Here is a 15,580-nt window from a genome sequence, read left to right as displayed (position 1 = left end):
TGTGTGGAGGGTGTGTGTGTGTGTGTGGAGGGTGTGTGTGTGTGGAGGGTGTGTGTGTGTGTGTGGAGGGTGTGTGTGTGGGGAGCGTGTGTGTGTGTGTGTGGAGGGTGTGTGTGTGTGTGGAGGGTGTGTGTGTGGAGGGTGTGTGTGTGTGAGGGTGTGTGTGTGTGTGGAGGGTGTGTGTGTGTGGAGGGTGTGTGTGTGTGTGGAGGGTGTGTGTGTGTGTGGAGGCTGTGTGTGTGTGTGTGGAGGCTGTGTGTGTGTGTGGAGGGTGTGTGTGTGTGTGTAGAGGGTGTGTGTGTGTGGAGGGTGTGTGTGTGTGTGAGGGTGTGTGTTGTGGGGTGTGTGTGTGTGTGGTAGTAGGGTGTGTGTGTGTGTGGAGGGGATAAGTGGAGGGTGTTTATGTGTGTGTAGGGTGTGTGTGTAGGGTGTGTGTGTGTGTAGGGTGTGTGTGTGTGTGGAGGGTGTGTGTGTGTGGAGGGTGTGTGTGTGTGGAGGGTGTGTGTGTGTGTGTAGGGGTGTGTGTGTGTGTGGAGGGGATAAGTGGAGGGTATTTATGTGTGTGTAGGGTGTGTGTGTAGGGTGTGTGTGTGTGGAGGGTGTGTGTGTGTGTGGAGGTGTGTGTGTGTGTGAAGGTGTGTGATGTGTGTGGAGGCGTGTGTGTGTGGAGGCTGGTGTGTGTGTGGAGGGTGTTGTGTGAGGTGTGTGGGTGTGGAGGTGTGTGTGTGTGGAGGGTGTGTGTGTGTGTGGAGGGTGTGTGTGTGTGGAGGGTGTGTGGAGGGGGTGTGTGTGTGGAGGGTGTGTGTGTGTGTGTGGAGGGTGTGTGTGTGTGGAGGGTGTGTGTGTGTGTGGAGGGTGTGTGTGTGTGGAGGGTGTGTGTGGAGGGTGTGTGGAGGGTGTGTGTGTGTGGAGGGTGTGTGTGTGTGGAGGGTGTGTGTGTGTGGAGGGTGTGTGGAGGGTGTGTGGAGGGTGTGTGTGTGTGGAGGGTGTGTGTGTGTGGAGGGTGTGTGTGGAAGGAGTGTATGAAGGGATGTGTGTGGGTGTCTTCCATTAATCTCCACGGTATCTTCTGATGTAGTGCCCCCCACTGCACATGGAGCTCACCACTTTGGCTGGTACCAAGTTGGTCAGCAAGCTCCAGGTACCTTGCTGGACCCAGCACCCGGTGCTGGGACAACAGGTATGTGTCACTGCTCCTAGCTTTCTGTTGTTGTTGTTTTAATATTTTTATTTATTATGTATACAATGTTCTGCCTGCATGTACGCCTGCACAGCAGAAGAGGGCATCAGATCCCATTGTAGATGGTTCTGAGCCACCATGTGGTTGCTGGGAATTGAACTCAGGACCTCTGGAAGAACAGTCAGTGCTCTTAACCTCTGAGCCATCTCTCCAGCCCTTGTTTGTTTTTTCAGACAGGGTTTCTCTGTGTAGCCCTGACTATCCTGGAACTTGCTCTGCAGACCAGGCTGGTCTTGAACTCACAGAGATGCCCTATGTCTGCCTCCTGAGTGCTAAGATTAAAGGTGTGCGCCACCATGCCTGGCTCACTTAAGTGTCTTTTTTTTTTCTGAGACAAGGTTTCTCTTCTAGTCCTGAACTTGAAAGACCCCCGAAGGGAGACCCTCACTCAAGCCTCGGGATGGCGTGCACCCAAAGACACACAAACGACCATCTTGCTGTAAACACATGAGGCAGTTTATTGGCGGAGCTCCGGGTCAACACGTGTCTCACACAGGAGACAGAGGGGTCGACCCAGAACCCCAGGAGCTTAGGGTTTATATGGACAAAGGTCAGGGGGAGCGGGAAGTTTCGGCGTGGCCACACACAATTGGTGAAAGACCCCCGAAGGGAGACCCTCACTCAAGCCTCGGGATGGCGCGCACCCAAAGACACACAAACGACCGTCTTGCTGTAAACGCACGAGGTAGTTTGAAGTTAATTGCGGAGCTCCGGGTCAACACGTATCTCACACAGGAGACAGAGGGGTCAACCCAGAAGCCCAGGGGTTTGGGGTTTATATGGTCGGGGGGAGCGGGAAGTTTTGGCGCAGCCACATACAATTGGTTGTTTCAAACATTTGAACATCAGCAAATTGCGTAGGCAGATCTGGGGTAAGGTCAGACTTAATCACACGGAACATTCTTTGGTTCCTGTTCTTCTCAGAACCTGAGGATAGATGTTTATCTGAGCTAACGACACATCTGGTTAAACTCAAATCTGGAATATTGTGTGTGGGCCTCAAGGGGGGATTAAGCGAACACCATAAAATTGGATAAGGGGTCTTGGCTCATTACTCACTCGACCACGCCCGGTACCTGTTTCTCTCAGGAATTGTCCTTGTGTATTCTCCCATTCTTTTTCGGCCAGTCGGTCCCTGGAACACTGAATAGGCCTTTGTCTCTTAGCTCTGCATTCTTTGTGACTTATCATCTGGGACCTGCCGACCTGCACTTATGAGTTAGAGAGCTGAGAGCTCTGCTGTTCTGGTTGCTTTAATGCTAATTAAAGATTTTCCCTTTCATTCCCCTCTTTTTCTACTGGATAATTCTAATCTTAGAATATCTATTCTAATTTTTGAGTATTATTTTATTTTAGGCTATAAGATTCATGCTCTGTCGGTGTCTTTTATTGATTGGTATTGTTGTCTTAGTACCATCAGCTGAACAGCACTAGTTCTATCTCTAATAAGAGCAAGTAATATATTTGCCACACATGGGCCAAAAATTAAAATCAAACAAATCACCAATACTGGCCCAGCTAAAGCAGAAAATAGGGTAGTCATCCAGGGGGACCGGGTGAGCCAGGACTCAAACCAAGCTTGTTGAGCTTTTCTGTCCCTCTGTCTTTTATCTAGCCTGTTTTTGTTCCCTTCTTTATTGATCACCTCCCAAGTCTGTTGCATTGGAGCATGAGGGTTGTTGTCCTGACTTAGGGTTGCGTTTGCAACGCAGACGCAGCTTAAAAGGATTATTAGTCTTTTCCAGGATCCATTCATCTTGACTGGTCTCAGGAAGAGCCCTTTTCACATGTGAAGCATGGACCCAGGTGGGGATTCCCTCTACTTTAACAGTACCAGGTAGGGTCCTTTTCACCGAGGCTCGAGATTCCCAGCTCGGTGTCTCCATACCAAGACGGTGTCTCCAATCTCGAACTGATGAGGAACTGTAGGGTCTCTAGCGGTGTAGGCATCTTTCAGCTGTTCCCAAATCTCTCGCCTGATCATCTCGAGAGCCTTTAAACGGGCTAAAAGATGGGTGGAAGGCACAAAACTGTCATCAGGACACGCCACACTCTCTAGGGTTTTAAACAGTGGTAGTGGTGCACTAAACAGTATCTCAAAGGGCGTCAGTCCCAACGGTCCAGGCATGCCCGGAACAAGGCAAAGGAGAGAAGGGCTGTCCAATCACCCCCGCCGGTCTCTAAGGTCAATTTTGTTAAGGTCTCCTTTATAGTTTTATTTGTTTTTTTCTACCTGTCCTGAGCTCTGGGGTCTATAAGCACAATGTAATTTCCAATTTATCCCCAATTGTCTGGCCAGTCCCTGGCTTACCTGGGCAACGAAGGCAGGCCTGTTGTCCGACCCAATTAGCTTAGGTATCCCGAACCAGGGAAAGATTTCTTCAAGTATCTTTTTGGCCACTACATTCGCCATTTCTTTTTTTTTTGGGGGGGGGGATGCCTCGACCCACCCTGAGAAGGTGTCTATATAAAAACTAGAAGGTATTTATTACCATATCGGGCCGGTTCGACTTCAGTGAAATCAACCTTCCAATAAGTTCCAGGTCGATCTCCCTGCAAGCGCTTTCCTGCACAGTGTCTGCTGGACCCAGCATTAGTGAGGGCGCAGGCCTTGCAGTTTTTTTACCAGATCCTCTGCTGTCTTTTGTAGTCTGGGGATGTGATAGGGAGACTTATTGACCAGTTCTGTCATCTTCTTGGGCCCAAGGTGGGTAAGGCGGTGTATATTAGCCAGGTATTCTAGCCCCGCTTCTTCTGTGAGGATCCTTTTCTCGGGAATCTCCTCAGCCTGTTGGGGCATAACCTTAGCTATTAGAGTCATCGGTTCTTGTGCTGCCTCTTTGGCCATCTGGTCAGCCATTTGGTTCCCCCTTTCTATGGGGCCGGTCCCTTTTTGATGTCCTTGGCAATGGATGATCGCCACCTTGCGGGGCAAATGGACAGCGTCTAACAAACTAAGAATTTTTTTTTTTTTAATATCTTTGCCAGCTGAAGTCAGCAGCCCACGTTGTCTATAAATCGCTCCGTGGACATGAGCTGTTGCGAAAGCATACTGGCTATCAGTGTAGATATTGATAGCCTTTCCCTCCGCCAGTCTTAGTGCTTGGGTCAAAGCAATAAGTTCTGCTTTTTGGGCCGACATCTCTTCTGGCAAACTGCTGGCCCGGATGACAGACTTCCCGTCTATTACCACTGCCCCAGCCCTCCGCTTACCTTCTATCACGAAGCTACTTCCGTTGGTGAACCAAGTTTTTGCCCCAGGCCACGGCCGGTCAGTGAGGTCTGGCCGAGTCCCTATTTCTTCAGCCAGTATCTCTTTACATTGATGTACTGGGGTCTCGCCAGCTTCGGGTAGCAAGGTGGCGGGGTTAAGGATGGCGGGCGGAGTGACAGTCACCCGCTCTGTCAGCAACAAGCTCTGGTAGTGGGTCATCTGGGCGTTGGTCATCCATCGATCTGGTGGTTGTCTGATAATACTCTCGAGGGCGTGGGAGGCCATCATCGTCACATTTTGGCCCATGGTTAACTTATCAGCATGTTTACCAATACAGCCATTGCTGTTATCACCCGCAAACAAGAGGGCCACCCACTGGCCACAGGATCCAGTTTTTTTTTTTTTTGACAGATAGGCCACTGGGCGCTTCCAGGATCCTAGAGTTTGGGTGAGGACCCCCTTGGCAACCCCCTTCCACTCATCGATATACAGAGTAAAAGGCTTGTTCAGATCAGGCAGTGCTAGGGCAGGGGCTTGTAGCAGTGCCTTCTTGAGGGTCTCAAAAGCCAATTGGTGTTCCTTAGTCCAAGTGAACTCCCCCCTTTCTCTTGTTAGAGGGTATAATGGGGCCACCAGAGTGGCGAACCTGGGAACCCAAAGCCTGCAGAATCCCATGGTCCCCAGGAATTCTCTTACTTGGCTAGCGTACCTGCCGACCTGCATCTCAACTATTTGAGCTTATGAGTTAGAAAGCTCTGCTGTTCTGGTTGCTTTAATGCTAATTAAAAATTCTCTCTCTCAAACTCTCTGTAGACCAGGCTGTCCTAGAACTCACAGCAATCCTCCTGCCTCTTCACTTAAGTGTCGCAACCGTAGCTATACCTTTGGTTTTGGAGGTTTATGTTCAGTATAGTATGTTTTTGAAGAGATGCCACCCTTTTTTCCCTCTTTCTTTCTTTCTTTCTTTTTTTTTTTTTCTTTTTTTTTTTTTCTTTTTTTCTTTTTTGGTTTGGTTTGGTTTTTCAAGACAGGGTTTGCCTGCGTAGCCTTGGCTGTCCTAGACTCACTTTGTAGACCAGGCTGGCCTCCAACTCACAGCGATCCTCCTGCCTTTGCCCGGCAAGATCTTGAGCAGACCGTGTGGACAGGTCCTGAAAGGAGGCGCCAGCCTTGGAGTGTGTAAGCAGGGTTGGGCTTCGCCTCGCTCAAGCAAGGGACGTGGAAGATATCAGAGCAGGCTCACAGCTGGGAGAGTGGACTGCAGCCAAGCCTTGCATGTTAGGCAGCCATTCCATCACACACACACACACACACACACACACACACGAGCCTACAAGTCCTGAGGTGTCTTAAAGCTACATTCAGTGCACAGGCCTTGCCAGGCCTGCAAGTCGTACTGCAAAACCCCTCAGAATGAGGAAGCATGGAAAGGGCTCTGGGACTGACGATTGCCCCAGGAGCCTTCCAACCAAATGCCACAAGAATGTCAAGAGAGGCTGGGCATGCTCCGTAGTGAGGGGGTGGAGTTGGACGCCCTCAGAGTTCCACAGTCCCGGCTGTGTACGGACACAGGATGTAACACAAGATTTAGAGCTTCCAGTAGACTATCCTCTGTGGCTGCAGCCACTAAAGGGAAACAGCATTCCGTGAGCACCAGGAGCCCAGGCAGAGGGTCAGAGGAGACGGCCGAGACCTGGGTTCCCCAGGGTTTGAGGGCCCAGCAGCACCCCAGGCTCTGAAGGAAGAGGATTGGGCCTCCTGGGTCTGAGGGAAGAAGAGTGTGTCCAGGACTCCTGCGGGTGAAAAGGGGGTTGCTGCCTGAGGGAAAAGAGCGAGGGCTTGGGCACCTGAGTCTGAGGGTGGAAGGCTGGGCCTAGATTTTTGGGTCTGAGGGAGGAATTCTTGGGACCGGACTCCTGGGTCTGAAGGGAGGAGAAAAAGAAATAACAGAAGTCTGAGACAAATTTTGTCTCTGTCTAGCTCTGTAATTAATTAACTAAAGTGGATCCAATGAGAAGGTGAAAGTTCACCCAGGAGCAGGACGCTCGTATCATCTTGGACTGGGTTCCCCCATCCACCACCCGCCGGTCCTGGTCTACAAAGAGGAGTCCACAGGGACCTTGTGAAGAATCAGCAAGGCGGGCTCCAGTGGAGTCACGTGACTCTTCCACTCCGGGTCGCTCTGCCAGGATGGGCATACCCCAGCCCTGGGTCCTCAGCCTCTTGTTGGTGCTTCTGCCTCGGACCTGGGGCACTGGTAAGAAACCGCCTGGGCCTGGGCATAAGCAGAGGGGAGGGGGGCAGGAAGAAGAGCCATAGAGAGAGACAGTAAAAAAAGGCTTTTTGGCCGGGCGTGGTGGCGCACGCCTTTAATCCCAGCACTCGGGAGGCAGAGGCAGGCGGATCGCTGTGAGTTCGAGGCCAGCCTGGTCCACAAAGTGAGTCCAGGATGGCCAAGGCTACACACAGAGAAACCCTGTCTCGAAAAAGCAAAAAAAAAAAAAAAAAAAAAAAAAAAAAAAGGCTTTTTGTGATGTCCCAATCCCCACCCCACCCCCCCACCCCCCGTTAGCTTTCTCAGCCTTGGAGTCTAATACACTTGACAGCCTTAGGGTGTTTGCCCCTCTGTCTGTCTGTCTGTCCATCTGTCTCGCTCCCTCTCCAAGCTGAGCCCCATTTCCCACTATGCATCTCCATGGGGTGCAGTCCTTGCCTCAATGACTCCCCTCTTTTCTTTGCACAGAGCCCCGGCCCCCACTGCTGTACCACCTCACAGCAGTATCCAACCCATCCAAGGGGGTTCCTTCCTTCTGGGCCACAGGCTGGCTGGGTCCTCAGCAGTATCTCAGCTACAGTAGCCTGAGGCACGAGGCTGACCCCTGTGGGGCCTGGATGTGGGAAGACCAGGTGTCCTGGTACTGGGAGAAGGAGACCGTGGACCTGAAAGCCAAAGAACAGCTCTTCTTGGACGCCCTCGGGACCCTGGAAAAACACGTAAATGGTCAGAAAAGTGGGGTGCCGTAGCCTGGGCCTGAGGAAGGAAAATGGGGTCTGGACTCCTAGGTCAAGGAAGGAGGCTGGGCCGGGCATGATCCCAGCACTTGGGAGGCAGAGGCAGGTGGATCGTTGTGAGTTCGAGGCCAGCCTGGTCTACACAGCGAGTCCAGGACAGCCAAGGCTACACAGAGAAACCCTGTCTCGAAAAGCCAAAAATAAATAAATAAATAAAAGAAAGAAAGAAAAGAAAAAAAGGAAGGAGGCTGGAGCCCCGGGTCTGAAGGAGGAGGAGATCTGAACCCAATTGGGGGCTGAACATTGAGGTCTGGACGAGGAGGGGAGAGGAAGACTGGCCCTGGCTCCTGAGTCTGCTCGCCTGCCTGTTGGCGTCTAGGTAACTTCACGCTGCAAGGCCTGCTGGGCTGTGAACTGGCCCCCGACAACTCCTCACTGCCCACGGCTGTGTTTGCCCTCAATGGTGAGGCATTTATGGAGTTCAATGCGAGCGCCGGCAACTGGACGGGCGAGTGGCCTGAGACGGAGATGGTAGGCAATCTGTGGCTGAAGCAGCCGGACGTGGCCAAGAAGGAGAGCGAGTTCCTCCTGATGTCTTGCCCTCAGCGGCTGCTGGGCCACCTGGAGAGAGGCCGTCGGAACCTGGAGTGGAAAGGTGGGCCTGTCTCCTGTCCCTCCTCTAGATCTCCACAGCCAAGCTCGAAGCCTCCCCAGGGCAGCCCCCTCACACATGCCAGCGCCGCCTGTTTTCTCAGGTAGCCCAGCCTAACCCTGAGCTCACTGTATAGCCAAGGATGGTCTCCTTCCGAGAGCCGGCTTGACAGAAGTGTGGTGACACACCCAGTTAATGGTTTTTGTTTGTGAGTCAGGGTCTCAGTAGGTAGCCAAGGCTAGCCTCGAACTCACAGAGATCTGCCAGCCTCTGCCTCTTGAGTGCTGAGATTAAAGGAGCATGCTGCCGTCCCCGGCTACTTTTTCTTTTTCTGTTTGTTCGTTGTTAATATTAAGACAGAGTCTAACAACGTGGAAAAGGTGACCTCAGACTTGTCATCTTCCTAGTCTCAGCCTCACAGGCACTAGGATTTTCCATGTCTTTTTTTACTTTAACTGAGAGTTCTTCAGTTTTTTTTTTTTTTTTTGGGGGGGGGCGGGTTCTAGACACAGTCTCTCTGTGTAGCCTTGACTGTCCTGGACTTGCTTTGTAGACCACGCTGGCCTCGAACTCACAGCAATGCGCCTGTCTCTGCCTTCCGAGTGCTGGGATTAAAGGCGTCCACCACCACTGCCCTGCTCCTGAGAGTTCTTTGTATATTGTGTACCCAAACCTTCATCAACATCGAAGTGTTTCTTTTTCTCTTTTTCCTTTCCTTTTCTTTTCTTCTCTTCTCTTCTCTTCTCTTCTCTTCTCTTCTCTCTCTCTCTCTCTCTCTCTCTCTCTCATTTTCCAGAGCTGAGGGCCAAACCTAAGGCCTTGTTCTTGCTAGGCAAGTGCTCTACCACTGAGCTAAATCCCCAACCCTCCCCCCCCCCTTTTTTTTTGAGACAGGGTCTCTCTTTGTAGCCTTGATTGTCCTGGACTCATTTTGTAGACCAGGCTGGCCTTGAACTCGCAAAGATCCACTTGCCTCTGCCTCCCAACGAGCTGGGAGTGTGCACCACTGCCCCGTGCTCATCCAAGTGTTTCACACACACTTCCCCCACCTTTTGTCTTTCATCCTTTTAAGGATGTCTTCAAACAGTGGAGTTTTTACTTAAAAAAAAAAGGGGGCTTATTTATGTATATAAGTACTCTGCTTGCCTGTATGCCGTCAAGAAGAAGGCATCAGCTCTCATTATAGATGGTTGTGAGATGCCATTTGGTTGCTGGGAATTAAACTCAGGACCTCTGAAAGAGCAGCTGGTGCTCTTAACTGCTGAGCCATCTCTTCATTGGAAAAATTCCATTAATCATCTTTCTCTTCTGAGGATTGTGCCTGCCGGGCGTGGTGCTGCACTCCTGTAATCCCAGCACTCGGGAGGCAGAGTCAGTTGGATCTCTGTGAGTTCAAGGCCAGCCTGGTCTATAAAGCGAATCTAGGACCGCCAAGGCTACACAAAGAAAACCTGTCTCGAAAAAAAATATATATTTTATATGTGTGTGTGTGTTTTGCCTCCACGTATGTCTATGCACCGTGTGCACCATCCCAGGAGAGGGTATCACGTCCCCTGGAGCTGGCCTTGCAGAAGGGTGTGAGTTACTATCACGTAGGCGCTGGGAACCAAACCTGAGTCCTTTGTAAGCGCAGCCACTACTTTTACCTGCCGAGTCATGTCTCCAGCCCCTAGGGTCATTTATTCAGGAAAACCACGGTGGCCCAGTGTGGTGGTACATGCATTTAATCCTACCACTCTGGAGGCAGAAACAGGTAGGTTTCTGTTGGAAGCCAGCCAAGGCTAAGGAAAAAAGAAAAAGAAATATAATAGCTGTACTGTTTACAGTCCCCTTTACCAGAGTTCCAGTTTTAGCAAGTACTGGCTACACTTAATACTTTCTATCTGTACGTGGTTTTTTCTTTCTTTCTTTCTTTCTTTCTTTCTTTCTTTCTTTCTTTCTTTCTTTCTTTCTTTCTTTCTTTCTTTCTTTTTCGAGACTGAGTTTCTCTTGTAGTCTTGGCTATCCTGGACTCACTCTGTAGACCAGGCTGGCCTCGCACTCACAGCGATCCACCTGCCTCTGCCTCCCGAGTGTTGTGATCACAGGTGTGTCCAGCTGCTGTGATTTTGGTTTTCATAATAGCCTTCTGTTATAAGATGTAAAGTTAGTCCGGTTTCCCTTCCATACAAGGCAGGGGCTCTGCCACTGAGCACGTCTCTGGCTTCTTCTGCTTTAAGATCTCTTTAAAGTTAATTTGTGTGTGTGTGTGTGTGTGTGTGTGTGTGTGTGTGCGCGCGCGCGCGAGTGTGTGTGTAAGTTTGTAAGTTTGATCTTTCCTTCTGCCATGTAGGTGGTGAGGATGGGCACCAGGCCTGTCAGCAGGCGCCTTTAGCCACTGAGCAAAACCAAAAAATGTTTAATTTCTGAATACATTTATTTATTTATTTTTATTTTTTTGGTTTTTCAAGACAAGGTTTCTCTGTGTAGCCTTGGCTGTCCTGAACTCATTTTGTAGACCAGGCTGGCCTCGAACTCACAGTGACCCACCTGCCTCTGCCTCCCAAGTGCTGGGATTAGAGGCGTGCACCACCACGCCCGGCTTTATTTTGATTTTTTTTTTTGAGACAGGGTTTCTCTGTGTAGCCTTGGCTGTCCTGGAGTCACTTTGTAGACCAGGCTGGCCTCAAGCTCACAGAAAGCCACCTGCCTCTGCCTCCCAAGTGCTGGGATTACAGGCGTGCACCACCACTGCCTGGCTCATTTATATTTTATTACTAATTTACATGTATGTGTATATAATTTATATGTAGCCGTGGTCACATGTTATGCCAGAAGTCATCAGAATGTCTGCAGCTGGAGGTACGGGTGGTTAAGAGTCACCCTGTTTTGGTGGTGGGAACTGAGCTCAGTTCTGTAGTAGACAGAAGATGCTCCTAGCTGCTGAGCCATCCCTTAAGCTCTTCACTAGGCGTTTGACTTTGAGGTGAGGGGGGTCTCACTAAATTTCTCAGGCTCGCTTTGAACTCACTCTGTGGCTTGAGTCTCTGATTGCCTGCTCCGGCCCCCTGAGTGCAGCGCCCATGGGCCTCAGGCACCCAACTTTTAAATATGGCATAAGCTGCTTCCTTTTTTTTTTTCCTGTTAAGCAGAAGGCAAGGCTCGGCCAACTCTTGGGGTTGAACCCTCAGGGTCAGAACTGGAAAACAGGAGAAAGATGGGTGTCCCTCAGCACTACCCACAGGAAGTCACCCTCACTCAAAAACAACAACAGCCGTAAGGCAGGACACAGAACTGCTGACAGAGGTCCGGTCTTCTGTGGCTGAGTGATGGGGCCTCGGGTCTTACTAGCTGGCAGTGAGGCCCCTCTGTCAGGGAAGCTGCCTAGCTTCCTCTTCTGAAGAAATGGTCAGCTTATTTTCTGCTGAGGACCCAAGCAGGGCCAGGATTGCAAGACCCACCCTGGACAGAGGGAAATCCCCTGCCCAGCAGAGAGGTTTATTGCTGCTGATCAAGCTTACCTCAAACTTCCTATTAGCCAAAGGTAACATTGAACTTTTTTATTTTTTTAATTTAATTAATTAATTAATTTTGTTTTGTTTTGTTTTGTTTTTCGCGACAGAGTCTCTCTGTGTTAGCCTTGCCTATCCTGGACTTGCTTTGTAGACCAGAGTTTTTTTTTTTCTTTTTTTTTTTTTTTTTTTTTTTTTTTTTTTTTTTTTTTTTTTGAGACAGGGTTTCTCTATGTAAAAGTACTGGCTGTCCTGGCCTTGCTTTTGTAGACCAGGCTGGCCTTGAACTCACAGAGATCCACCTGCCTCTGCCTCTACCTCTGCCTCCTGAGTGCTGGGATTACAGGTGTGTGCCACCCACCACACCTGGCTGTATTTGTGTATTTATTTATTTGTATTTTATTTTCTTTTGAGACAGTGCCTCACTCTGTCACTCTGTACCTTTGGCTGGCCTTGAGCTGCTATGTAGACCAGGCTGGCCTGGTATCCACAGAGATCCACATGCCTCTGCTCCCTGAAAGTTGGGATTAAAGCTGTCCTTTATGCCTCCAGCTCTCTCATTTTTTTGAGACAGCAGCCAGCCCATTTGGAACTCGTGATTTTCCTGCCTTAGCTCCTCAAGAGCTGGGATTCCTGGTGTGGGGCGTGTGCCGTCACACTCAGCTAGGACTGTCACATGGCTTTGTTCTGTACATCCAGTGAGTGTTCCCAGGGCTTAGGACAGGCTGTGGCCCTAGAGAGATGTGCAGCACATTTCCATTTGGGAATGTGATGATGGAGGTGGGGCTCAGGTGGCGCTTGCCTAAAGGGGTTCCATGCTCAACATTACACAAATCAGGCTTGGTGGCATGGATCTCTGCAAGTTCCAGGCCAGCCTGGTCTACAGAGTGAGTTCCAGGACAGCCAGGGATTACGCAGAGAAAGAAACCCTGTCTCGCAAAACCAGAAGAAGAAGAAGAGGAGGAGGAGGAGGAGGAGGAGGAGAAAGTTGGGCATGGTGGCGCACACCTTTAATCCCAGCACTGGGGAGGCAGAGGCAGGTGGATCGCTATGAGTTCGGGGCCAGTCTGGTCTACAAATTGAGGCTATGACAGCCAAGGTTACACAGAGAAACCCTGTCTCAGGGGGAAAAAAAGAAAGAAAGAAAGAAAGAAAGAAAGAAAGAAAAAAGAAATTCAGCTTCAAAACAAACAAGCATATGTGCCTGGCGAGGTGCTGGGTTCTGATCCCAGCACAGTTGCAAAGGCTACACAGCTGCATCTGCAGGGGTGCGTTATCGGCAGTTAGTGAGGCTGGAAGAGAGAACCCCAGAGTCAGTGAGAGACTCTGTCTCAAAAAATAAGTGGATGTTGGGAAGAGAACTGGCTGTTCTTGCAGAAGACCTCAGTTTGATTCCTAGCACCCACATGGTGGCTCAAAACCATCTATAACCCCAGTTCTAGGAGATCTGATGCCCTCTTCTGGTCTCCATGGGTACTGCATGCATGTGGTATAGCGATGTACTTGCCAAAAAACACCCCCCCATCCCACCCCACCCCCGGAGTGAAAAATAAAGGGTGGAAAAGCTGAATAGCAATAGAGGAAGACACCTGCTTTTGACCTCTGACCTTGACACATGCATATATCACACATACACCAACATAAGGAGGGGGTCAGCAAAGGACCTTCCTGGGTAGCAGGGTTGGGCGTCTGTCACTCTGGGAAGCCCTCTGGGTCAGCACAGTGCTGATACAGGGAAGTGTGTGTCCGTCCGTGACCAGCTTCCCACTAAGCCTTGGTGGGGGGTGTCATAGCCCTGCTTAACTGCTGGCTCTTCCCCTGTGTGCCCACAGAGCCACCCTCCATGCGCCTGAAAGCCCGTGCTGGCAACCCTGGCTCCTCCGTGCTGACCTGTGCCGCTTTCTCCTTCTACCCACCGGAGCTCAAGCTACGATTCCTGCGCAACGGGTTGGCCGCGGGCTCCGGGAACGGCAGCATTGGTCCCAACGGTGATGGTTCCTTCCACGCCTGGTCACTGCTGGAGGTCAAACGTGGAGATGAAGACCATTACCAGTGCCACGTGGAGCATGAGGGGCTGTCACAGCCTCTCACCGTGGGCCTAGGTGAGGCTGCTTGTCAAAGCCTGCTCTGGTGGATCCTCACCCAGCTCCATCACAGTGTCACAGTGTCCTCTCAATATGTCTATTGGTATTTTAAAAAATATTTATATATGTATGCATATGCTTATATATTTAATTTTCCTACATTTGTTATGTGAGAGGGGAAAGCAGAGGTGAGTCTGTGTCACGGCATACTTGTGGCAGTCAGAGGACCACCTGTGGGGCTTAGCCATGGGAATCAAATTCAGGCCTTCAGGCCAGGGCCTTTACTCACTAAGGCATCCAGCCTAAATGTATATTTTAGAGGTCAGGGTCATGCTCTTGGCACAGGATATGAGGGCTAGGAATCAAACCCTGGTCCTCTGGAAGAGCAGCATGGGCTCTGGAGAGCGACCTCTTCAGCGCGTGTGTGGCTGGTTCGTTTATTTATTTATTTATTTATTTATTTATTTATTTATGTATGTATGTATGTATGTATGTATTTATTTATTTCTACAGGTGAGGGTGTTGAGACAGTGTTTCTCTGTGTAGCCCTGGCTGTCCTAGAACTCACTCTGTAGAACAGGCTGGCTTCAAACTCAGAGCCTCTGCCTCCTGAGTGCTGGGATTAAAGGCATGCGCCACCATGCCCGGCTGAGTGGCTGGTTCTTACATTCAGTGTGGGAACACGTGAGGACCAGCGCCTTTCCTCTGCACACCGTCACCCGCAGACATATGCTGCTGGGGGGGGGGGTCTCCAAGGGGAGTCAGGGGCTTTCTTCCCTGTCCTCATAACACATTCTGGCTGCAGATTCACCTGCCAGATCTTTTGTGCCCGTGGTTGGAATCGTTCTTGGTTTCTTGGTGGTGTTGGTGGTTGCTGCAGGGGGCGTGTTGCTCTGGAGCAGGATGCGCAGTGGGCTGCCAGGTATGAGCAGGGGCAGGGAGGGGTGCAGGGGAGGGGGGAGCAGGACAAAGATCCAAAGAGACAGAGAAAGAGAGAGACACAGAGAGAGAGAGACCCAGGGAGAAGGAGGGAAGGGAGAGACGAGACAAGAGAGGCAGAGGCACACCCTGACCACCCTGGGGAAAGAGAAGTGACCAGAGACCAGAGAGTGGGCAGGTGAGACCTTGGGTACTTATGCGGACCTCTGCTCCTCTTAGCTCCATGGCTTTCTCTCAGCGGTGATGACTCTGGCGACCTGCTGCCTGGTGGGAACTTGCCCCCAGAAGCTGATCCTCACGGGGCAAATGCCTTTCCAGCCACTTCCTGATGGCGGCTCATCCTGCCGATGCCCGCTGCAGCATTTGGTGCTGAGTGACCTTCTGAATTACTGGAGTCTCTGAGCCTCCTGAGGGATCCCTGGACTGGACGTCCTCCCTGTAGTCCCTCTTTTCGTGGCCTTCCTCAGTTTCCCCTCTTAATGTACATGGCTCTTTTTCATCTCCATATAAATTTGGGCCCAAATCTGTGTGTGCACCGTTATTCTCAAGGTTAAGAAAGTGGGGGTGGGGACAACGAACCAAGTTTGGGAAAGATCACAGAGACCCCCTCCTCTTGTCGTGGCATTTTTATTATACACAGAGTTGCACATTTTTAGTCATAAATGTTTTATGCATACACTGTGCCAGGCATTCCCCCTTCTTTCTTTCTTTTCTTTTTTCTTTTTTTTAAAGACAGGGTCCTCTTTGTAGTCCTGGAATTCTCCTCCCTAGTGCTGGAATTAAAGGCATGAGCCACCAAGCTGACTTCCTCTTAAACGGATCCGAGAAAAAGGAATCAGTAGAAAAGAAAAACCAAAAACCAAAAACCAAAAACATTTTCCTTAGTCCTCTAGGGCCAGAGACTCTGGAGGTGGTCGTGCAAGATGACCGACCGTGTCTGCTGGGAGT

General features: G+C 50.5%; 1 protein-coding gene across 1 annotated transcript; it reads left to right on the top strand.

Moving 5' to 3' along the window:
- The first annotated feature begins 6,407 nt into the window (after positions 1 to 6,407).
- Positions 6,408 to 15,159, top strand: Fcgrt (Fc gamma receptor and transporter). The gene is made up of 6 exons (XM_051148506.1): positions 6,408 to 6,711; positions 7,198 to 7,455; positions 7,846 to 8,121; positions 13,442 to 13,711; positions 14,499 to 14,615; positions 14,852 to 15,159. Exons 1-6 carry the CDS (start codon positions 6,645 to 6,647, stop codon positions 14,959 to 14,961), a joined length of 1,098 nt encoding a protein of 365 aa, XP_051004463.1. The 5' UTR covers positions 6,408 to 6,644; the 3' UTR covers positions 14,962 to 15,159.
- Positions 15,160 to 15,580: the final 421 nt, after the last annotated feature.

Source organism: Acomys russatus, chromosome 7 (assembly GCF_903995435.1).
Source record: "Acomys russatus chromosome 7, mAcoRus1.1, whole genome shotgun sequence".
Taxonomy (NCBI): domain Eukaryota; kingdom Metazoa; phylum Chordata; class Mammalia; order Rodentia; family Muridae; genus Acomys; species Acomys russatus.
This window is presented reverse-complemented; position numbering and strand designations above follow the sequence as displayed.